The sequence below is a fragment of the Rutilus rutilus genome (assembly GCF_951802725.1).
Source record: "Rutilus rutilus genome assembly, chromosome: 16".
Lineage (NCBI taxonomy): Eukaryota > Metazoa > Chordata > Actinopteri > Cypriniformes > Leuciscidae > Rutilus > Rutilus rutilus.
Window position 1 is genome coordinate 29,364,591 of NC_140224.1, and position 22,715 is coordinate 29,387,305.

Sequence of the window (22,715 nt, forward strand, 5' to 3'; positions counted from 1 at the left end):
GGTCAGTTTTTGACATTGTCTTGGTCATACTCCCATCGTTGACTGACAAAGCCCTGTAATGGCACAGTTAATATAGGTTCTAGTCTATAAAACAGGACTTACAGTCTCCTCTTTAGAAATGATTTCTCAAAACGGGTTCTTGTAATGTGGGCCTGTCCTCCAACCAAACTGCATTATCTCAGGAAGCAGCCATCTCATAATGCTACTAAATTAGATACCAATAAAAACCTGATATGCCGTGACATCACTACTATACTACACCGATTTAAAACTGCACAAATTTGAGAAGTGATCTGCTGAGAGGCTGTAAGAGCTGCGACCATGGCTATCTAAAGTACAAGGTCACGTCCACATGTGCAAATATAAGCTGCCACTAGAGGCAGAAACTGCAAACTGACTGCCAAGACTACAGCCTGACCAGCAGGGGACTCAACGCACAAGGGAAAATGAAACGTTTCAAACAACATCAGTCTTGGTAAATCTCACAAAAATCCCCAAATCAAAGTCAAGAAATAAGAAATTATATTTTGCTCAGAGAAATCAAGCCTGCCGTAGGACCACTGAGATTGTGATGGCAAATGTGAATGCAAAAAAAAAAAAATCTATTTTGTTATGAGAAAAAAATGTAATTGTAATGTACTTGTACATAATGGTAGAGATTGTTCCACTGCCTTAAATTCTTCTAGATTCTTTCAAAATGTAATAAGAATTTGATGACAAGTAAATGTAAATGTGATTAAAATGTGCTTCCTTGATATATATATATATAAAAAAAGGTACCACAATGCAATAAATATATATTACTGGTCCAAAAATAGGTTTCCTCTTCTTTTTGCAAATTTTTTGCAGTTTTATTAAGAATTTTATTTCTTAAATTTTCCATTGATTTTGGGTTGAAATGCGACTGACATGTTTTCATGAGATTCACCAGTGTGGGTTCTTTGAGACACTAACTAAAGGTGCAAAACAGCACATATTATCTCCAGACAGGGAGCAGCACAGAATTTAAAAAATATATATATAATGCATCATTTCAAAAAATGAATTAAACAAAAAAAGATAAAACATCATGTAACATTGTACCCTCAATCTGAGGACTTAACTTTCCCCTGCACAAAACCACACAAGTGAGTTTTGTCTCTGTGGAGAGGTAACATACCTGTAAGGTACAAAACTAATTGCAAAACAAATGTTAAAAAAAAAGAAAGAAGAGCACAACCAATGTTTAAAAACAATTAAACGCGCAGGTGTGTTTGTGTGCCTTACTTGGTCAAAGTCTACTGCAATGATACAACGTAAGTGTTGAGACAACCATAAAACCTTAAGTGCGGACAGACTATTAGACTAAGTGTCTGATATTGATCGATACGCTACAAATATCAATGTCTACTCATGACATTCCAAACATCACACTTACTTACTGCTTGATTGTGTGTGTGTGTGTGTGTGTGTGTGTGTGTGTGTGTGTGTGTGTGTGTGTGTGTGTGTGTGTGTGTGCATATATTAATGTGTGTGTGATTGCAAGTGTATCCTGTAAAGCATTGTCAAAAAGGCTTTCTTATGTAAACTTCTCTAGAACAACAGGCACAGTATTAGAGTATCACTATCATTAGATTCACCTTCCTGTTCCTCAACCTAGTCAGAGCTGCTGTGTGCATTTCAAACCGTGATAATGCCAACGTACGTCCGTTCACACATGCCGTGGAGTTCAGCTCGCACACACATGGCATGAAATGAAATGAGATTAACATGGAACAACTAACAAACATAAATATGGCACTGTCTAACATTCTAAGATGCTATTCACAGCAGCCTCAAGCACAGAGTCTGTGTCAGCCAATGAAGTGTGATTATGATCTGAGGGAACTTGTTCTTCATGGCCCCGTCCCAGGCTCGAAGGGTAGCCTTGGGCAGAGCTATGCTGTGATTGGCTGGGAGATGTAGGGTAGTGAGCATGTTGACTGTTGCTGCTGATTACGGTGCTGGATGTCTTTTTTTTTAGGTCCAGGATGCACTTGATGGGAGTTCTTCTGTGTTCTTCCACTCCTTGTTGTTTAGATTCTGTCCTATAAGCAGGTTCTGTGTGGCTGTTCATACCCTGCTCATCTTTTACGGTGAGATTAATGGAATGCCTTGGGGATGTTTCCATTGTGCTGGGATTGCCCTCATTGGTGACTGGGGTCAAGACTTCGGGACTTGCGATCCTTAGTTTACGGCCACAGCAGAAGTCTTCCAGGAAGCCATCTGAGGGAGCAATGTGGCAAAAAATTACAAACATACATTCAATCAAGCAAGCGCAAAACAATTTTAAATTATATCATTTTGTTTGCATTTGGTATAATTACAGTACAACATCGTAAAAGCGTTCCATAAATCACAACAATTTCAAAAGAAACCAAAATCTACCATGCAGTTTATGTATCTGATTGATCAAAAATTACCAGCACCACCTTCACACTCTACTTTTGTGATGATTGAAATTATATATGACATATATATATATATATATATGTGCATGCATTACACACACACACACACACACACACACACACACACATATTACTTTAAATGTTTAAATTATTTTTAAATTATTCATATAAGAAATTTATTTCTTCATTTGTTCTCCAAGGCTTTGCCAATTATAGGCTATATAGTTATGCATGTTACTTTGCATATAACAAAATCGATGTGTACATTTAAAATATTAAATAATCACACAAAAAACCCTCCAAAATATACATTGCAAATACTACTTAACTGTATTCAACCAAAATAAAACTAATTGGAAACACCGTGAAATTACTTTATGTCAACTCATTACATTAGTATTAGTTAATTCGTTTAATATAATATAAAAAACTGTGAAAATGCAACCAGGCTCCCATGTCTCACCTGGATCCACTAATATCATTCGTTTGTCTTGGGTCAAGTTGCCCCGTTCCTCTTGGTTAAAAGTCCTGTCAATCATCACCATTTCTGATGAAGGGCTAGACCTCTGAAAGAGCATTAAGCAGTGACATTAGAGTAATTAATTACCTACAAATAACTATATGTAGTATTTTGTGCATTTAAGTTTTAAGCTGAACCTACCTCTGCTTCCACCATGAGTAAGCGTCTGTATTTGTTCACCATGGCCTGCGTTCTGTTTAGCACTTGTGTGGCAACTGCCTCAAACTCGTCATCAACTGTAAAATCAAAAATGATCATCAGAACCTGTGACAGATTTATCTATGGTTAAATATTGATTATGTAGAGGAAAAGTTGAAAATGCACTTTTGGCGAAATCTTCATCTTGTTGTGGTGAGCCTTGGAAAACATGATAGGGCAGTAATCTGTAAATGCCATCATTTAATGAAGTGAAGGGCGTCCGCTCCGAAGACATGACTCTACAGTGATCCTGTCTTAACTGCTGGAGGACCCTGTCAAATAAGTCCCAGTGTTACAATCATTATTTCTGCAATTCTATTCGTTGACACTAATGGTGCCGAAATTACACACTTCATCTGTAACAGGTGTACAATTTGGGCACTCACATTCCTCCTCTAGTAAGTTGCTGAGTTGCAGGTCGCTTCGGTGTAAGAGGCAATTCCTGACTGGCAGGAGTGAGTGTTTTCACAGCTAAGATTAAAAAGAATAAAGAAAAATTACTTCATGGATCCAAGAGAGGAAATTCAGGTGCAAAAAATCAACAAAAAAAACATAATATTATATACACTACCATAATAGTTTGATCAAAAGTGACAGGTAAGACATTTATAATGTTACAAACGATTTCTATTTCAAATAAATGCTATTCTCTTGAACTTTCTATTCATAAAAGCATCCTGACATTCTTTTTTTATCACGATTCCCACAAAAATATCAAGCAGATATTACTGTTTTTAACACTGATAATTATAAGAAATGTTTCTTGAGAATCAAATCAGCATATTAGAATGATGCCATGACAAAATAAATTAGATATTTATTAAAAATAAAGGATTCATAAGGATCCAAAGTAGTCTTACCTTTGGTACCAAGGAGATTAACTAATTGTGTTTGCCCTCTTTGTGTTGCTGCTGCGGTGTTCTATGAAATTGAAGAAACATTCAAATGTAATGAAACAATACAACTTTGAAGAGGCACCATACACAAAAGAAATATATTTGAAATATATTTTCAGTATATATTTTGGAATATATGCAAATATTTGAAATTGGCCCAATAAATATATTTCACACTTAACATCATATATTTTTGTTATATTTCAGAATATATTTCAATGTATTTGGAATATATGCCACATATATTTTGACACTTTTGGGGACCCATACAGAAAAAAATACATTGAAATATATTCTGAAATATAACAAAAATATATGATGTTAAGTGTGAAATATATTTATTGGGCCAATTTCAAATATTTGCATATATTCCAAAATATATACTGAAAATATATTTCAAATATATTTCTTTTGTGTATGGGTTTGGATAAATTAATCCAAATATATTTCACCTGGTTTAGAGAGACTTGAAACTCCGGAACGCCTGAAGTAGTTGGAGCGTTCTGGCCCACAGGCATAAGGTGCTGGAGGTGCTGTCCTGGACTCACAGATAACTGCTGACAAACCTGTGGGCCTTGAACACCAGAACTGACCATGGTGAGGTGGCTTGAAGTCTGTGACGTCTGTAGAGGCGATGGGCTAGGCGACGCGCTGGCATTCCAAACTTTGGCCGTGGCACCAGGCCTTTGACACACCTCCATTACAGGTGTGGGTGAAGCTTGGCCTATTTGACCTCCACTGACCAAACCTTGATTGACTATTAGCTGCCCTCCAGCTGAAAAGTTCTGCCCAGCGATAAGCTGTACTGTTGTGTTCTGATTGGTGAGGATGGAGTAGGTGGTAGTGCTTATTGACCCCGGGTCACCCACTTGAGTGTTTGTTTGCAACACCTGCCCATTGACAGCCTGGAAGCTGTGAACAGTCGTACCAGGGGTTAGGGAAATAGAACTGGGTAGCAAAAACTGCCCCTGAGGCAGATTGGACTGGGACTGTGGTTGCACTTGTTGCCCCAGCGGTGAATGCATTACAATGCTGCTGGCTGGATTGACCACTTTCACCTGTTGAGTAGACTGAGGAGAGCCAGTAGCTGTGTAGGGGCTACTGACTAAATTCGCAGCAGTGTTGGTGCTAGGTTGAAGCCCAATGTTGCTGATATTGTATACAGTTTGTCCTCCTGCCTGTAAGGGTTTAGGCTGAATAGGTCTAACCAATGCCTGTTGCGTAGGGCCTCTCTGGATGATAATATTCTGAAGTGGTATCGTTCCTTTATTGAAAGACATTGACACCTGACCAGCTGCGGAAGGGGTGAACATGGTACCCTGCCCGCTGTTGTTTGTTACTACATTTCCACTCTGCCTCAACAGGATCTGAGGCTGTTCCAAACTATTGATAGTCATCATAGAGGAGGCACTGCCACTGAAGGATCCCACTACCTGGATGTGTCCAGTGGGGCCATTTGGCAAGGGTAGCTGGGGAACCTGCTGGATAAAAGCCTGAGGTTGTGCCATTGGTGCCGCCACACCAGGACCCGAGACGCCTCCAAACCCTCCAGAGACCAGCTGCTGAGGGAAGGCGGTAGCTGTAGGAATGAGAGATGGCTGGGAGTCCAAAAGGGCTTCTTGAGCCAATGTCTGCTCTGTGATATCTGCTTCCAGCAATGACTTCTGGAGGATGTCAAACGGTTGGTCCTCGCCACTGAGATCGACCCCATCCGGAGAGGTTCCACCGTCGAGCTCATCCTCGATGAACGGAAGACTGCTCGAGAGCTGAAGCTCAGCTCCACCAGCCTCCCCAAACTCTCCCAAATGATTGTGGCCATCTTTGAGTTCTTCATTGGAGCCACTCTGAATAGAAAACCAAATAAGTTGTTGTTCAGATGCTCCTACTAAATCCCAATTCTAGGTATCCCCATTGCTTGCTATCTTTACCAGACTGTAAATACAGTATACCAATCACTCATTTCTATGAATGGGAGAAAGTACAACACACAATATGGCAAGAAAACTCCCGCCTTCTAAATAAAAGAGCCAATCGCCAATTGGTAAAGTCGTCACGACACTGCAGATGTCATTATAAGCTCCTGTTCCTAAAGAAACAGTTAAGCCCAGTTAACGTGTAGTAGACGTGCACTTGGCACATGTCTGCACATGCGCAATAACATAACCAACCTGAAATATGTGCTTTTTAAAGCTATTTGAGCATAAGAAACATATTTATAGGACAGATCATGTCAGATGTAGTTGCCTTGCCTTGCCTTGCCTACATATGAGTTTGGCAAGCAGTTTTTGAGATTTGCGTTTATTCCCATTCAAGTAGATAGGAGCTAGTCTTTATGACCAAAATTGCCTCCAGGAAGCGTTGCAAATATGACCGCCATGTGAACTGACTTTACTTGATAGGGACTTTAACTATACTCACGGTGTCACTGGTGAAGAATGAGCTGGCCGACCCAAATGCTGCATTTGTCACATCATCTTCTCCAATCTGTTTGAATGTCAAAGAAAGTTGTCAATAACCTTTCAACATAAAACACAAATGTCATATAGTGTAAGTATACTTACAGATTTACTGTTTGAACCATGAAGATACTCATTCAATGCTTGCACATCTCTGTTGAAATAAAACAGTTCATTAAAGCTTGTTTAATGTTTGATGGGCAACATTTATTTTTGAACTATGTTTAAAACATAAAGCTCTTTAAAAACCATAACCATCAAATTATAAAGCTGATTACCCTAAAAAATCCAGAAGACGGCGGTCGTCTTCATCATCCATGACACCTGCGACAGTAACAGATTTTGAGATATTACAATGGACACAATTTCCCTGCCGTTTGGCTACAGTGAGACATACTTTGTATATAAATTGTTTCTGAATACACCTAAGGATCCAATAAATGTACTGTGCATAGTGTTCTACACAAAATCAAAGCATTGTAATCTGTCAGGATCCCCAGTTTTATAACCTCTGGTGCTCTTTGGTCACAATTTTACATTTTTTTTAATAATTTTTTTTTTACTTCATCGGAATGGTACGAAACTTGGTAAAGGTTTTGGCAATTGCTATGCGAGCACAACAAAAATCACGGATATGATTTGAAAAGTCAATCATAGTCCTGAAAAAAATGACTGCATTGGAAACGAATGGGAAATAAAAAAAATAAAAAAAAATTATATCAACCTCAAATTTGGAACACAACTTGTTTAGATTTATGGCTTTATTTTGAAAACATGTTTTGGGAAATATATAATTCATATAAAATTTGAAAATAGTATTTTTGTGCATTTTTCATAACATAACAACAACAACTTCAATCTGCTAAGTGTCTTCTTTTAAAAAGAGACCAAACCATGCTCCAAATAATTCAACATTTATGAAAAGTGGTTAAGACGTAATAAATGGATTATAACTAATGCATATGATTTAGTACCATAGGATCCCCTAAAAATACAAATATTAAATAAAAAGCTATCATACTAAAATATAGTACATTAATTTCATTGAAAAGAAAATTGGTCATTTTTGACTGCCACGCAAGGAGCACCAGAGGGTTAAAGAACATTCTCAGGACAGGTATAATATAAGACTTCAGGTATAATATTAAATACATACAAGCATTTGACATTAATAGGCCAAAGAACTGTTCTCTGCAGTCACAGGCCTGTATGCCAAGTTTTTTGACATAACGCTACGTTAGCAATGCGAATACACAAACTTGTGACAAACAGAAATGAATTAAGAATCAGAAATTTTGAGTTTTTATAGTGTGACCGCCTCTGGTAAATTATTTTTTCCAGTGTGGAGAATAAATACACAACATAAAAATAACTACAGCTGATAATCTTGTTAACAGTAAGCAATTGTTTGACTTCGCAACAAACACAATTTCATCCTAATCAGCTAGGGAAACATGTTTTTAGTGTTTAAGTACACATAAAGAAAGTAAAATAGCCTAACATACATTGTAGTGTAACACAAATATGATCTTTATGTTTAAAAATGCACAAGTCTGACAAAGAATGGCTGTACTCTTTGCTGCAGATACATGCGCAGCCAAGAGACTTTAAAATGGCGGCTGCTGAGTGAAACTGCGCCACTGCTCGCTACAGTCGACAGACAAAAGGGCATTATGACGCAGAGAACTTGTGTAGTGTAAAAATGCCACTCGATTGTAATTTCAGATCATATTTTTGTAAAGCTGCCATAGAAATGTGAACAACTTGAAAATTCATGTGTGGAAATGTGACAGAGGAATAAACGTGGGGGATGGGTGAAACATGTTTGGCCAGTTTGATTGTTCACACTCGCACTTCATTCTGTTAATGCTTTATAACACATATTAGTGAGGGAACGAAATGTGTTGTCTGTTTTTGCCCAAAGTGATTAAATGTTTGAACAGCATTCGATGGATATGTATTTTTTGCCTTTGTTTCAAAACAAACGACGTCGTGCGGTGTAAAAAATAAAAACAGCTTGAACTTGCAGAAATCCCAAACTGCTAATTTCATTAATTCATTACTAAACCGCATACACACAAGAACAGAAAAATAAACACACTGATCGGACCGTCTAAATAGATACGAATGAATTATAAGATTAGTCAATGTATTTAAAACTGAACAACTAGCAAGTCTAAGCTTAGAGCAATATCCGTGTAGTGCAATCTTAATGAAGAAAAGAGTATGACAGGTTAATCCGGCCCATGTCCTTGATAAACAACTTCAAAATATATTTATAAAAACCTGAATTTGCATGTAAATGAACGGGTTTTAATAAACTAAACGATGTACTAGAGATGTGAGGTATATTTAACACTTATATTCGTTAAACCTGTAGTAGTCAACTTAGCAAGCCAAATGAGGGAGGAGATGAATTATTTTTTCTTCCTCTCTACCAGAGAAAAAAAAAACTATCTATCCTCTTTGCCTGATAAGTCAAAGGGGCGGAAAAGAGACACGTAGAAAACCAGCAACCCCTCAAAATACAGAGTAAAACCCTGTTGAAGCAAGGCGACGCATTTTACTGATTCACTTGTCAAACAGGGTGGACTAAAAAGGCTCTCCATGGCGCAAGGGCAGGACGCACAAAACCCGCCTTAATCTCGCTGAAAGTAACAGCTAGAAACACACAGGGACTTTGTCCATAAATAGACCGAGGCTGGAGAGACTCGCTTTATCGCACGTCTCGAAAAAGCCTTTCTAACAATGCGTTTTTGCACATCTCTGACAGCCGACGAGCGCAGCTTGGACGGGCGGCATAAAGAAACGCGTAATCGGCATCGGACGGCTCGTTTAATACTGGCACGGATGTCTTAGGTTTGGTGAAGGGTAAACGCGGATCATCAGGCGAGTCTTATGCATTCTTCGTGCTCCGAGTTGTCGACGGCCTTCTTGACGTCGTGGACCTTCCCCACACCTATTAAGAAACGGCTGAATTCGTCGAGGAAAAACCGAACGGAGAACAATTCGTTGGCGAAGCATAAATATTTATTTGAATTTGCATCACATAAAGACGACTTGAAAAAGAGGCAAACCCTTACTCCTGTCTCACTCCTCTTGAAACCCAATATCTCCATTTGGCAACTTTTAATTTGCTCCCCCTCCTCCTCCTCCTCCTCCTCCTTCTTCTTCTTTCTCCCTCTCTCCCACTCATATATTTTTCCCTCACTGTCCTTGCTGCTCAGTCTCAGATAGATTTTTCTCTCTCCACGCTTGCTCTTCCCTCCCCGAAGGAAGGGGAGGAAGGAGGTTGTGTGTGTTTTTTCCTTGAAATTTTTATCACAAAATTATAATACACTCAAAGGGGAAACTCACCGTCATGAAAAAGCAGTGCCGTGTCCACGGGGTTTCCTCGCCATCTCTGCACGGGCCGGTGGAGCAGTGCGGCTCCAGCAGAAGGCAGCATCACTACATAGTGCACTAGACAACAAGGGCTCTTTACTTGTAACTAAGGGGTTCCTTATTCTGTTTGTTTACTACTGTAAATGCTTCTTTTGTATCTTCTGCAAAATATAAATAAAAGCTGCTGTTTTGATTGATCACTTCAAATGCCTGACATGCATAACTGAATAAAAATTGTGTTTGTTATGGGGGGCGGGGCCCTCGTGGACCACACCTTTAAAAAAAAAATACAAACTAGTATAGGGAACAATAATATGCATTTGAAAATATACCCCAAAATAACATGTGCTTAAACGGGTTCATCATGTGTATGAAAGAAACAACTACAATAAACAAAAACAATTAAAGTAGGGAAAAAATAAATAAATTAAACATTATGTACAAAATCTTAAAAGGAGATCACATCACCCAAAAGTGTGAACCTGAAGCAAAATAAGAAATGTATAATAAATGTTTTATTTTATAGCTTTATTTTTTATCAACTGTAGGCTATATGATTATGAGATTGTTGCTACAGCAAGCATGTCAATGTTATCGTTTATGAAACTAAATTAAAACTTAAATAAAACTAACATTTACTGACAAACAATACATTTTCATCACTTCAAAACGAACTAAGTTTATTTTGTGCTGATTTAATATGCCTATAGTGCATACAGTGATCATGTACGAAATTCAATACAAAATCAATATAAATTGTTAGGTAGGCTATATCAAAAGAAAAAAAAACAGTTGGCAAACTAAACATTGTTTGTTTTCTCTACAGTCACGAGGTGATTTTGCAATTCTAAAATAAATAAATCAACACTTATAATATGATATAAACTTGTAATAACATTTCATGTTGTGAAAAATAAATCTCACATAAATAATTTAATTAAAATATGAATCAAATACAAATATGAGAGTATTTTTTTCTTCCAGTATAAAAAAAAAAAGTAAACAACAGTTTATTATGAACGTGATTATTTAATGAGCCAATAGAAAGCCGCGTTACTAATGGTACAGATTTTTTGTCCAATCATTGATCAGTACGCTTAGACGAGTTGTCACATGATCAGCGCGCGTTTACCACACCTCTTTAGAGAAGCAACATGGCGGCACTAGGAGTGGAAGTTAATGTGGCGAATGATGACGGAGAAACAAATACAGCTGTCAATGTTCCCGAAAGCGTGTTACGAAGAGATCAAGCGCGGCTGGAAGAGGCAGAGCGCCGGAGAAATGTCAAGGAGAGCCAGACCGTGAAGGAAGAAAAGAGCGATTTCTTCACGTCCACCTTTAATGCTGAGAAGACATCAGTCGAGGAGATGCTCTCCAGCTCTAACCTCAGTGACCGCGACAAAGCCGCAAAAACACTGGAGGAGGTCACTGTGAGAATTCAACAGCTCCAGAAGTTCCTCAACGACAGCATGTTGTTTCTAACCCAATATGAAATAAGACAGGCACAGGCATCCATGCAGAAACTCCAGAGCTCTCTTGATGAGAAGAGGGACTTGGTGTTGCCTAAAAAGAAATTCGCTTTCAGATCCAGGAATGCCGGAGCAAGTAAGCAGCCTGAACCGAGTAAACAAACAACAGATAAGTCTGCATCTGATGCTGGTGGTACTGTAGTAGTTGTGGATGCTGCAATCTCTGTATACCAGTGTGGATTCTCTAATGCTGAAAATCAAGTCCTGATCATGCAAGCTGAGGAGATCCAGCAACAAGATGTTCTGTTATCTCATCTGACAAACTGCAAAGTGAGACTTTATGGCTGTCCGAGCACCCTGCACATCAAGAACATCCGGAGCTGCGAGATCCTCTGCGGGCCAGTGTCCAGCTCTGTGTTTGTTGACCAGTGCACTGACAGCACTTTAGTGTTCCCCTGTCAGCAGCTGCGCACACATAACACCACTGCCACTCAGATATATGTCCATGTGACCAGCCGGGCAATTATAGAGGATTGTCGTGAGGTCAGGTTCGCACCATTCACGTGGACCTATCCAGGCATTCATGATCATTTCAAAGTAGCCGGACTTGATCCAGACAGAAACAATTGGACAGATGTGGATGATTTCAATTGGCTTGCTGCTGGCACACCTTCGCCCAACTGGACTGTCATTCCTGAGACTGAGAGAACAAGTAGTTGGGATTCTGTGGGACCATCTTAAAAAAACAAAACTTATGTGATTATGTGCTCAGTAAATATGATGCTGATATTGAGATGCCATAAACACTGAATGTTCCCGAGTTCCGCACTTACAAAGCTCATTAATTAATTGAATGATGTATTAAATATAATGCTGTCAAAAATAAAAAAAAGTCTTATCACATCTGTTTATTTGTAGTTCATTCGCCAAGACATTTAACTATACTGAATGAAATCATTGTTAAAGGGATACTCCACTTTAAAATGAAAATTCTGTCATCATATACTCACCCTCATGTTGTTTCAATTCTTTATGAGTTTATTTCTTCTGCTGAACAGAAAGGAAGATATTTAGAAGACAGTTTCTGGTCTCATTGACTTCCATAGTAGGAAAAAATATATACTATGGAAGTCAATGAGACCAGAAACTGTCTGGTTACTGACATTCTTCTAAATATCTTCCTTTCTGTTCAGCAGAAGAAAGAAACTCATAAAGAATTGAAACAACATGAGGGTGAGTATATGATGACAGAATTTTCATTTTTAAGTGGAGTATCCCTTTAAAGGGACAGTTAACAGAATAGAGAAATATCTCTCATTGTTTAATCACGCTCACATCGACGTCGTTCCAAAACGTTAGACTTGTTTTCTTCTGAGGAACATAAAAAGAAGATATTTTGAGAAATGTCTCAGTGTTTTGTTTTTTATTTCTCTCTCTCTCCATACAATGGAAGTCAGTGGTCACCAAAACTGTTTGATTACTCTTTGAAATATCCCATTTTGTGTGTCATACAGGTTTGGAACAACATGAGGGTTATCGCATTTAATTCTGTTACTCATTTATACATTTATTAATATATAATGTCATTTGTTTGGTAACAAATTTCAGTAATTTTCTGAAAACAAGACTTATGGAAAAAAGTGCATTCATTTTTGTGCATTATGTGCAAAACAATGTATACATATGGAGGTTTTAATTTAACACTTTAAAATGATAACAGATAGTAGTTATGCAAGAATTGGCCTGTTATATTCAGATTTATAGGCTCTGGTTTTTGATACAAATACAATTAATATCTACATATGCATTAGTTGTGTGACTAGTCATTTTTTGACTTGTCAAAAGTCTCATTTGTAAACATTACTGAACTACATTGGTTAACATGAACTATACTTCTTTTTATAATCAAAAGTTGCATCTTAACATTAGTTTATGCACTATAAACTGAACTAATATAAACAATTGCTTTTATTAACTAACAAAAATTTATAAATTCCATAAAATTGTATTGCTCATTGTAGTTCATGCTAGCTAATGCATGAACTAATATTAACAAATGAGACCTTATTGTAAAGTGTCAGTGTTTTTGACTATCATTAGTGTTTGAACTTTGAGAAATTTTGAGATCCCCTCAAACAGTGGCTTGTTTGTCATAAGGCACTTGAAGTGGAAGTGTAATGGTCTTAAATCATTGCCTCCTGGTTTTTGGTGTTTCTTTAGTCATGCCAGTCAAACCATCTGACCAATCAAGCCAATCACACGGCTCGGCAGCAGCTTACAGATAGGCTCATCTGCTGGCCAGGGATTTCTGTAAATGGGATGAGGGTGATTAGCTGGGTTTAGGATGACGTACAGTAACTTTGCGTTTAATCATTTGGATCCTTGGCTTTTGTCCTCGCTTTGCAGATAGAGGGACACCACTATTTGCGTCAGTACCAGGACACACTGTTGTTTTTAAGTATTGTAGATGAAAATCCATTTTTAAGATTGAGAAGAAGATAATGTATTAGACTGGTGTTTACCTGTAAAAGACGTTGGATTTTGTCTATAATGGGTGCAAAGATCATCATGAAAATAGCTACTAAGTTCTCGCTCTACTGGAATGGATTACACATTGCGCCTTGAACGTACTTTCAACGCTCAGCTTCTGTAAGGTACATTGCACAGCTGTCTTTGGAGATCATCAAACTCTGTTTTTTTCTTTCTTTTGGACTTGAACTAGTTGTTCAACATGGCTCTCATGAAGGTAAAGTTTGACCTGAAGAAACGGGTGAAGCTGGCCCAGATGCTATGGCTCATGTACTGGTTTTCTGTTATGGCCGGTGTTCTTGTCTTCAGCATGGGCCTTTTCTTTAAAATTGAACTTCGCAAGAGAAGTGAACTTATGGACAACAATGAGAGTCATTTTGTACCCAACATTCTAATCGTTGTGGGTCTTTTAGCATGTTTTCTCAATGCCTTTGGGGGCAAAATCTGCTATGACTCCCTCGACTCCACCAAGTTTGCGAAATGGAAGTCCATTCTGAATCCCTTTCTCATTTGTTGTGTGTTCTTCAACTTCCTCCTCGTCCTCACGGCGGCTCTGTGTTTTGCCATGCGCATTCCTCTAGAGTTTACCCTTGCCGAGGGCCTGAAAAATGGGATGAAGTTCTACAAGGACACCGATACACCCGGTCGCTGCTACATGAAGAGAACTCTGGATCTCATGCAGATAGAGTTCCGCTGCTGTGGCAACAACAACTACAAAGACTGGTTCGAGATCCAGTGGGTGAGCAACCGTTACCTGGACTTCAGCTCCAAGGAAGTCAAAGAGTGAGTGTCCTTTTGCAGTTTAATGATTGGGTGATGCGTTAACATTCGTTCCTTTCAGTTCTTTTCAATTCATTTTGTTCAGATATAGTTTAGAAGATTAGATAATGAGCTGAGAAGTTTCATTTACAGTGAGTTTCTTTTGAAGGTTTTTAGAGTGCCTGTTTTTATGCTGTTTGTGGAGTTATTTAGCAAGTTTAAAGTGAGGCTAGGTACTGGGTGATTTGCAGGGGTCAATGTGCAGTGTAAGTGGTATCAGGTATGTTAACCAGTTTAGATTTAGTCACTAATCTTCTTGGATCACATTTTCTTGCCCTCAGAGCTTACTGTCCCTTTCAATCAGTTGAATACCTGGTAGATTGGCTTGGAATAGACATTGACTTAATATCAGAGTGTGTGATGCTTTCATCACAGAGGTTTTTGATGTTTAACACCTAACCTATACAGTTTTCCAAAGTGATTCAAATTATTCGATTTATCGATGAATTCATTTAAATAAATTAGATTTTACTGATAACAATAATAAGGAAGTTATAAAGTATAATTTTGTCGAAGTTGCTTATTTTGCCAGCATTCACAGCTTTCAATCAGAACAAAGAATGTCATTCTAAGACACGAAAGGGAAAGTTTCACAATGGTATATTGCTTTTGCCATTTTTTTTTTATTTACTGTACATTTGAGTCCTACTTTTGTCTTGAAATGTAATATAAAACCGATATACAGCATATTTGCAAAAACTATTTTTTTGTGTGTGTGCCTTTAGTCGAATCAGCAGCAATGTGGATGGAAAATACCTAATGGATGGCGTGCCCTTCAGCTGTTGCAACCCTAGCTCGCCACGGCCCTGCATCCAGCAGCAAGTAACCAACAACACGGCTCACTACAGCTATGACCACTACACCGAAGAACTAAACATCTGGAAACGTGGCTGCCGAGACGCTCTTGTATCATACTATGGTGGAATGATGAACTCTATTGGGATACTTGTGTTGGCGGTCACCCTCTTGCAAGTAAGATGTTTCGCTTTGGAATGTCTCAATGTGCTGATCCAGGATCAGACCTTAATGACTTACATTACGTACCTCTAATCTTACTGGATTGCGCTGTAAAGGTCAGACTGATCTTTGATCAGTAGTACTTAAGGAACGTTTTGTCCAGTCTAGATACTTAATCTTGTAAACAGCCATCATAAGGTGTTTTTGTTGTCTGCCCCCTAATAAGGTAAATTATAACTGCACATTGTTTTGGCTACAGATTTGAGGACCCTGTCCTTCTTATCAGACAATCTCAAAAGGTGCAAAAGTAAAGGTTAGTTAGAGGAGTAATTGCTCTTCTTTATGACGTGATACCATGTTTACTGACAGAAGCCTCATTCCCTCAGTCAATCATCTAATATGGCACCATCAGGGAAAACATCTAACTGACTTGGGTATTAATAAATGTGATAAATCTTCTGATTACCTTGTAGTAGTTCTGGAATAATGACTTACCTGCTGGGATAGATTAAAATACATGTCTCAGGAATTCGCACACGTTACCTTAAGGAGCTATTTTTACCTGAACTAACTTTTTTTTTAAATTGGTAAATTATATTAATAATCATTTATTTGACTGAAAATAAATAAATAATAATAATATCTAAAAAAATATATAATAATTTGGATGATACATAAAGCAAATATTAGTTTACCCAATAAAAAAACATTTTGTATTAACATTTTTTAGTATTAATGGAAACGTATGGAAATAAACATTGATTTAAACAAAATCTGCCAAGCTTACAACAGTCTGTAGCAACAACAAGACCTTGAACTAGGGTTGGTGGAGATTAGGAGTGTGAGATGGTGTGGTGACTGAAGATTCACAGGGATCAAATGTTCTAATCTGCAGGGCGGAGTTAAATCTTGCTTTCTTGGAAAAGGTGATTTCAAATCACCAATTAAAGATGTAGAACATTCCATCCATTGATTTTATACACACACACACACATATATATATATGTGTGTGTGTGTGTGTGTGTGTGTGTTTGTTCTGCTGATTTAAATAAAAAAAGTATTGTTTTTATTACTGACAAAAATATATATTATAAAAAGTTTTATTTTATTGCTGTCACAGTAAAATTACAGTTGAGAATTACAGAATGAGAATCATAGGAAGTGAGATTAATAGAAATATTATATATAAAAATAGAGATCTATCTATCTGTGAAATGTAGCCTGGACATATGTTAAAGGCACACTATGCAAGATTTGTACCTTAATATAACAGCTTCAAAATCATTTCGATGGTAAATGAACTCGTAGTAGGGCGAATCATCCCGATAGCAAAGCGGGGGGGGGGGCGGGCCGCTGGCAAATCCAGCAATGCAAGTTTGAGAGGTGGCGCCCCGCCAAATCTCGCGAGAATCACGACTTGCTTTACGGCACGACGTCACATACATCAACAACACATGAAGCAGTCTCTATGGAAGACACTAGCACGCATTTCAGACGTGAATCATGGCAGAGTCGACGAAGAAAACGAAGGAAGCGCGGTCGGAAGAGTGCAGAGACGGCTCTGCGTGAGTGGTATTTACGACAGTAACATTAAACACAAGTACTCCACAGCGACTCTAGGGGTCGCTGTTTGAGAAAAACGGAAACTGCAGAGCGTGCCTTTAAATATGAATAAACATATCACTCTGTGCAGCTATCTAACTCATATCTTTCATGCTTTTCTTTAGACTGGTGTAATGATTGGACTTCAGTACATAAACACCTCTCTGTCCACGCTGGTCAACCCAGAAGACCCTGAGAGTGAGAGCGAGGGCTGGATCCTGGAGAAAACAGTCAAAGAGACCTTCACTGATATCATGGCTAAGATGAAGGCCATGGGCAAAGGCAATCAAGTGGACGAGGGGGCAAATGAAGAGGCTGTTGCCACTGCGAGCTGAGCTAACCCCGCCCACCAAACTTTGGCCACACCTACCTGAGGTAGAGAGCTGTGGGACACAGCCTAAAACTGTAACTATATCATCCACACTACACAAAGTGTAGACAAAGCCAATTAATGAAGAACTGGTGAAGAAAATATCCTAATACAAACCTTTGTCAGTCATTTACATTCCTTTAAATAATTTGGTATATTAGAAACCAATATCATGGTGAAAACATTTATTAGTATACAAATGATTGGCTTGTAAAGAGGGGCTTTAAATATAATATAATATAATCAAATTGTAATTTTACCAGCTTCGCTTTCCCCTTTGACTTTGTACTTCGCTACAAAAAATCAAAACGTTTTTATAGTCATTTTTATAGTCATATTTTGTTTTATTTATGAGTTGATATTCAACCTAAGAATGGCTAGTCACGGATTTGGCATAGTGTGAACGGTAAAAATATGGAAACTAGCCTCAGTACAGTCAGTACTTTTATTGATTAGGAATAAACAACACAATTTGTCATGGGACAGGTGTGGCAAATGCAAAGAAAACACATTTTTAGACAGGTGTCATTTCACCCTTGTGGACTTAGGTATGAAATGTGTATGAAAGGTGAGAATCCACATACTTGACAGATGGATGGAGAGACAAGAAGTTAGATGTTTTGTTTTATTCTAAAGTAATGCTTTATAAAAAAATAAATAAAAAAGGACCAGGGTTGTGATTTGAGAAGGGGGGGAGGGGATCTGTAAAAAAATATATTTTTTGTGACCTGCCTGATGATGCTTTGTGCATAAGTTCAGCATCAGATAACATACTTGATTTCAACAGCACTGAAAGGAGAGGCTGATTTTGCAGGTTTAGGAGACAGCCAATGTGTGCTATGGTACAGAGGGATAACCAGGTACAGGGTGAGGGGATGCTTGAGAAGTCCCCTGGAGTTGAGGAGACAGCTTAAGACTGGCAGCTAAACCCTGACCTGTGACTTCTGCATTCCCACTGCTGGGAGCTCCTGTGCTTTTACATCCGCACAATTACTCCACGAAACGTCCCAGGCCAGAGACTGAAACTCTATGCTCAAACCTGTAATTTTTTGTAATTATTTTATTTTAATTCAAACTATGTGTCTATGTAAATAGTGTAGAATTATAACAAAGACATTTTTCCTTTTGTAAAAATACAATTTAATTATAAGAAAAAGTTGACTACTCTAGGACAGTGTTTGGTGCGTAGTGATTATTATTGTGAATAAAACTTGTTTAATTGTAAAAAAAAAAAAAAAAAACATGCAGATTTCTGTTGTCCAGTCATTTGCTGAGATCAAAGTGCAAGGCATTCTGGGAGCTCTGTGGGAGGTTCGCCTTATCCAATAAGATCAGCAGAGAATTATGTGATTATTGCGTTCACGTGGTGTTTGTTGTGCATGGCACATGACAGTGAATCTGAATAGTAGGTCTGGTGAGTTTCATCATATGGTCTGTATTTAAAAAGTGTTGTACATGAAATACCTCATGCACACTGATCAATAACATGATATGTTAACAAAAACATAGAAAAACCACATCATCCACACTAACAATTCTGTTATGCTTTTAGGAAAGAAGCAGGATATTAGCATGGGACGCTATGGGAAATGATAAGGCCGTAAAGAGGGCAACTTTCTTTGGGTATGTTGATTTTCCGACAAGCACGTAAACACAGATGATCTGATAAAGACAGTAAGCTGCTTTTGAGTGTGTTCAGCTTAACTTCTTGGAAGGTGACCTGGACTTCTGCTGCATATCCGGTGAAGAGTATCAAGCATTTGATAGATACAGAATGTCCTTGAGCAGGAACAGAATGTGTCAAACAAAGCTGTGCACTTTCCCCCTCATTTTCCCTTTTGGTCACAGGATATTTGGGAGTGGTGGGAAATCATGCAAGTGCTGCTTATCCCCGATTAGCTTTATATTAAGAGAAAGTGATATTATTATGTCAAACTGGGGTCATGTGAGATTATCATGTGAGATAACGAAATAATTTCATAACGACACATTTCAGGTGAGGTAGGGTACTATTTTGAAAGTTTGTTGAGAATTAAATCTAACTTCAAATTTGTTCGGGTGACATTTGGATTCTGCTCAACAGAAAGATCAGACTACATTCAACAATTTACAGAAGTCATTATATACAGTCACAGCAAATACAGTGGAACTGAGAGACATATGCACAATATATGCAGAAACAAGAGAGAAAAACATTCTAGCTGTATGTGGATTAAACAATGTGCGAGTCTGTACGTCAGATGAATCTATGATCTTCAGTACATTATTGGGAAGTAACTTGAAGTATTTGAGTTGGGAGAAGCAATATTTAAGCTATATTTTTTCCCCCTTAAATTGTTAGAGCAAATAATTATGATGTTAATGATTATTTATTTATTATTCGGTTCGACGTCAGAACCCGACATCGGATTGACGTCAGAATCCGACGTCATACTGACATCAGAGCCTGACGTGGGTTGACGTCGGAACAAATGTTCCTATATATGTTCCTTTATCAGGTTAATGGAAATCGCAATTTGACTCATTTAATCAGAGATGATTCTTAAAGGTGAAGTGAGTAATTTTTATATATAATAAAATATTTTCAGCTTAAACCTCAAAAAGGCCAGAACATAAACATGTGCATCTACATCTCAAAAATGCCTCATTTGGCGTTATTTATGCAATTTCATAGAATTACCCCAGTGGCCCAGAAATCTCACACTTCACCTTTAAAGAGTAAACTCAAAGGATTTGTGCATTGACCTGTGTTTAAATCCTCTTTCTCTGGCTTGAACAGTAGGGGTCAGTGACAGAACTAGGTCAACCAGCATAAACACATCATTAAACCTAAACTATCGATTTAAGTCTCAAACACTGCCATCTGTTGGTTTGCTTTAATGTATTGCAGTGGTTTTCAATAAACACTATTATTGTCAAGATGATGACGCAGTTCTCTCAAAGTTTCATTTGTTTCTCAGACTGAATTAAGTCTCTACAAACACTGAAAAAACTGCTTCACTGTGTTGTGATGGATAATCTGTGCTCTCTCAGGTTTTTTTTTTTTTTACCTCCTTTCTCTGTTCCTCTCAGCTGGAAAATTGCCTCATCTCTCGATCCATCTTTTGCCAGCATCTTCAGGCAAAGTTGAGCTCCTCCTACATACTATCATACACACTCATTATAATGCCTATTGTTCACCTCTTCAACTCCTTCAACCATAAATGAACTAAAAATGAATATTCTATCATTATTTACTCATCACAAATGAAGACATTTTTCCTTTTTTCCTTTTTTTTGTGAAACTGTTATGACATGTTTGATCATTACGGCGAGGATTTTGATTCATCCCATATTTAGAGTGTTTATTTTTATTTTTTATTTTTTTATCAGTTCATAAAAAAAAGATTCGTTCAGTGACCATTTCTTCATATTACATACATTATTACGCCAGTAGGTGGCGAAAAAAACCGAGCGTCTATTATTTTATTTTTTAGGCCTATTTTTTTATTTTCTTTTATGTGTTATGAACATATGAACATATGAACATTGAATCATCAAAATCGTATTATGTTTCGTTTCATTAAAATTTGCCTATTTACAAATCCACTAAAACTATATGATCGTAGCCTAGCCTACAACATGTTTTTTTTTTTTTTTCTTCTGGATCTTAACAGGCTCCATAAACTACAAGAACTTTAACCTGCAATTCTTTAAAAAAACGTCTACTTTTGTATTGCAAAGGGTAAAAACGGCATATGGACTCGGAACAACACGAAAGTGAGTAGGCTAGGCTACTTGATGACAGAATTAGGCCTATCATTTTGCGCAAACTATTCTTGTAAAACACCTTTTCTGAGTGTTCCTTAGGCCACTCTCTCTCTCTCTCACGCTCATGTTCATAAAATCACTCCTTCTGAGAGTTAATAGGCCTACGCATTGCGCTTTGTGTCTTTAGCCCTCCACAGCCTCATCAGTAGGCCTATAATGTGTCTGAGAGACGGCTGATGGCGTTCCACACATTCAGCAGAATGGGATCGTGATCTCTATCTGTTTGAATGATGCATTGATCTGTGAGGAGTGTAAGTGTGTGTTCATCTACTTGTAACTTTTCAGACAGGGAGTAGGTCTGTTCTTTTTATGCACATGAAAGATTCTAATCCATTTTCCAAGCCGCTTTTCCTATGTAGGGAAATATAATAACACATGAATTATTTATCTAAATTGTTTAGAGTGCCAATAAGAATGTCAATAAGTTAATAATGACTCTGACACAAAGCATTCTTCATTTCGATTCACATAGTCTATTTAAAATAAGACAAAACAAGCTTTAAAATACACACCTTTATAGTTAGGCCAAGCTCCTAAATATTTGACCTGGCCTTCACAAATAGTGGAGTCGGGCTAGTTGTCTCAGGTAAGTTGTAACAAGGGTTATGTATTAATAACTATACGGTTTTGATTCAGAGGTCTAATTAAACAATATGTGCTTTCTCTGGCAGTGATTTTGTATGTTGGTTTCAAACACTTAAATTTGAATCGTTTGGTCCAATATCATATTTTATACTGTTGAGCAATCAAGCAAACACAATAAAATATTTGTGTTTTATGTTGTGATTGTAAATTAATTACAATATGTTTTTGTTCTTATGCAGAAGTTGGCTACCCTACTATAGTAAAAAGTGTGACCCCAATATAGGTCTACAATATTCTTGAAAATTCCAATGAGATGTTATATACATGAATTAATAACTATGTTCATATTTGCAGATGCAACAGGCTTAATTTGAGAACAGCTGTTCCAAAGAGAAAACTTGCTTCTGAGTAATGATTCCTTCTTTCAAATACCCTGAATTCCGTCTGGTCATGTGATCTCAAGATGTTTGTCCCCATGAGGTGACCCGCTTGATGTAAAATATTTTTTCCCCTTGGCTTTTATAATACTAGAGTATTCATCTCATGTGAGTGTACATTTCAAAGAACTTTTTTAAAGCACTGCACCTTTAAATTATGAGAAAAGCATGATACATTAACATCCTCTTCCTCATGGGGGCAGCATTTACTAGCGTCTCACATTTATTGACAGAGAATCTATTCTGTCAGCATT

General features: G+C 37.6%; 3 protein-coding genes across 4 annotated transcripts; 2 read left to right on the plus strand and 1 right to left on the minus strand.

The window, feature by feature from the left end:
- Positions 1-896: 896 nt before the first annotated feature.
- bicral (BICRA like chromatin remodeling complex associated protein) lies at positions 897-10,085 on the minus strand. 2 transcript variants are annotated; one of them, XM_084434737.1, is made up of 11 exons: positions 9,857-10,085; positions 6,778-6,823; positions 6,605-6,653; positions 6,462-6,527; positions 4,496-5,887; positions 4,008-4,068; positions 3,534-3,618; positions 3,274-3,419; positions 3,091-3,185; positions 2,893-2,995; positions 897-2,244 (listed from the first exon to the last, which is right to left on the minus strand). In XM_084434737.1, the coding sequence occupies exons 1-11, from the start codon at positions 9,945-9,947 to the stop codon at positions 1,784-1,786; spliced, it is 2,595 nt and encodes an 864-aa protein (XP_084290863.1). In that variant the 5' UTR covers positions 9,948-10,085; the 3' UTR covers positions 897-1,783. The 2 variants fall into 2 exon arrangements, with proteins under 2 accessions (XP_084290863.1, XP_084290864.1); XM_084434738.1 differs by lacking the exon at positions 9,857-10,085 and adding an exon at positions 9,583-9,780.
- Positions 10,086-10,904: 819 nt separating this feature from the next.
- Positions 10,905-12,251, plus strand: tbcc (tubulin folding cofactor C). Its single transcript, XM_084434741.1, has one exon. It carries the CDS (start codon positions 11,038-11,040, stop codon positions 12,091-12,093), a length of 1,056 nt encoding a protein of 351 aa, XP_084290867.1. The 5' UTR covers positions 10,905-11,037; the 3' UTR covers positions 12,094-12,251.
- A 1,503-nt stretch (positions 12,252-13,754) lies between these two features.
- Positions 13,755-18,852, plus strand: prph2a (peripherin 2a (retinal degeneration, slow)). Its single transcript, XM_084434813.1, has 3 exons — positions 13,755-14,664; positions 15,426-15,672; positions 17,385-18,852. Exons 1-3 carry the CDS (start codon positions 14,084-14,086, stop codon positions 17,592-17,594), a joined length of 1,038 nt encoding a protein of 345 aa, XP_084290939.1. The 5' UTR covers positions 13,755-14,083; the 3' UTR covers positions 17,595-18,852.
- Positions 18,853-22,715: the final 3,863 nt, after the last annotated feature.

What these genes read in the sequence shown, in the direction of transcription:
- prph2a (XM_084434813.1), top strand. Translation starts at nt 14,084, where the DNA reads ATGGCTCTCATGAAGGTAAAGTTTGACCTGAAGAAACGGGTGAAGCTG. An exon ending in AGCTCCAAGGAAGTCAAAGA is followed by an intron (nt 14,665 to 15,425) that starts GTGAGTGTCCTT and finishes GTGTGCCTTTAG; the next exon opens with TCGAATCAGCAGCAATGTGG. An exon ending in TGGCGGTCACCCTCTTGCAA is followed by an intron (nt 15,673 to 17,384) that starts GTAAGATGTTTC and finishes GCTTTTCTTTAG; the next exon opens with ACTGGTGTAATGATTGGACT.
- tbcc (XM_084434741.1), top strand. Translation starts at nt 11,038, where the DNA reads ATGGCGGCACTAGGAGTGGAAGTTAATGTGGCGAATGATGACGGAGAA.
- bicral (XM_084434737.1), bottom strand. Translation starts at nt 9,947, where the DNA reads ATGCTGCCTTCTGCTGGAGCCGCACTGCTCCACCGGCCCGTGCAGAGA. An exon ending in CAACTTACTAGAGGAGGAAT is followed by an intron (nt 3,420 to 3,533) that starts GTGAGTGCCCAA and finishes CTTATTTGACAG; the next exon opens with GGTCCTCCAGCAGTTAAGAC. An exon ending in AATGATATTAGTGGATCCAG is followed by an intron (nt 2,245 to 2,892) that starts GTGAGACATGGG and finishes TTGCTCCCTCAG; the next exon opens with ATGGCTTCCTGGAAGACTTC.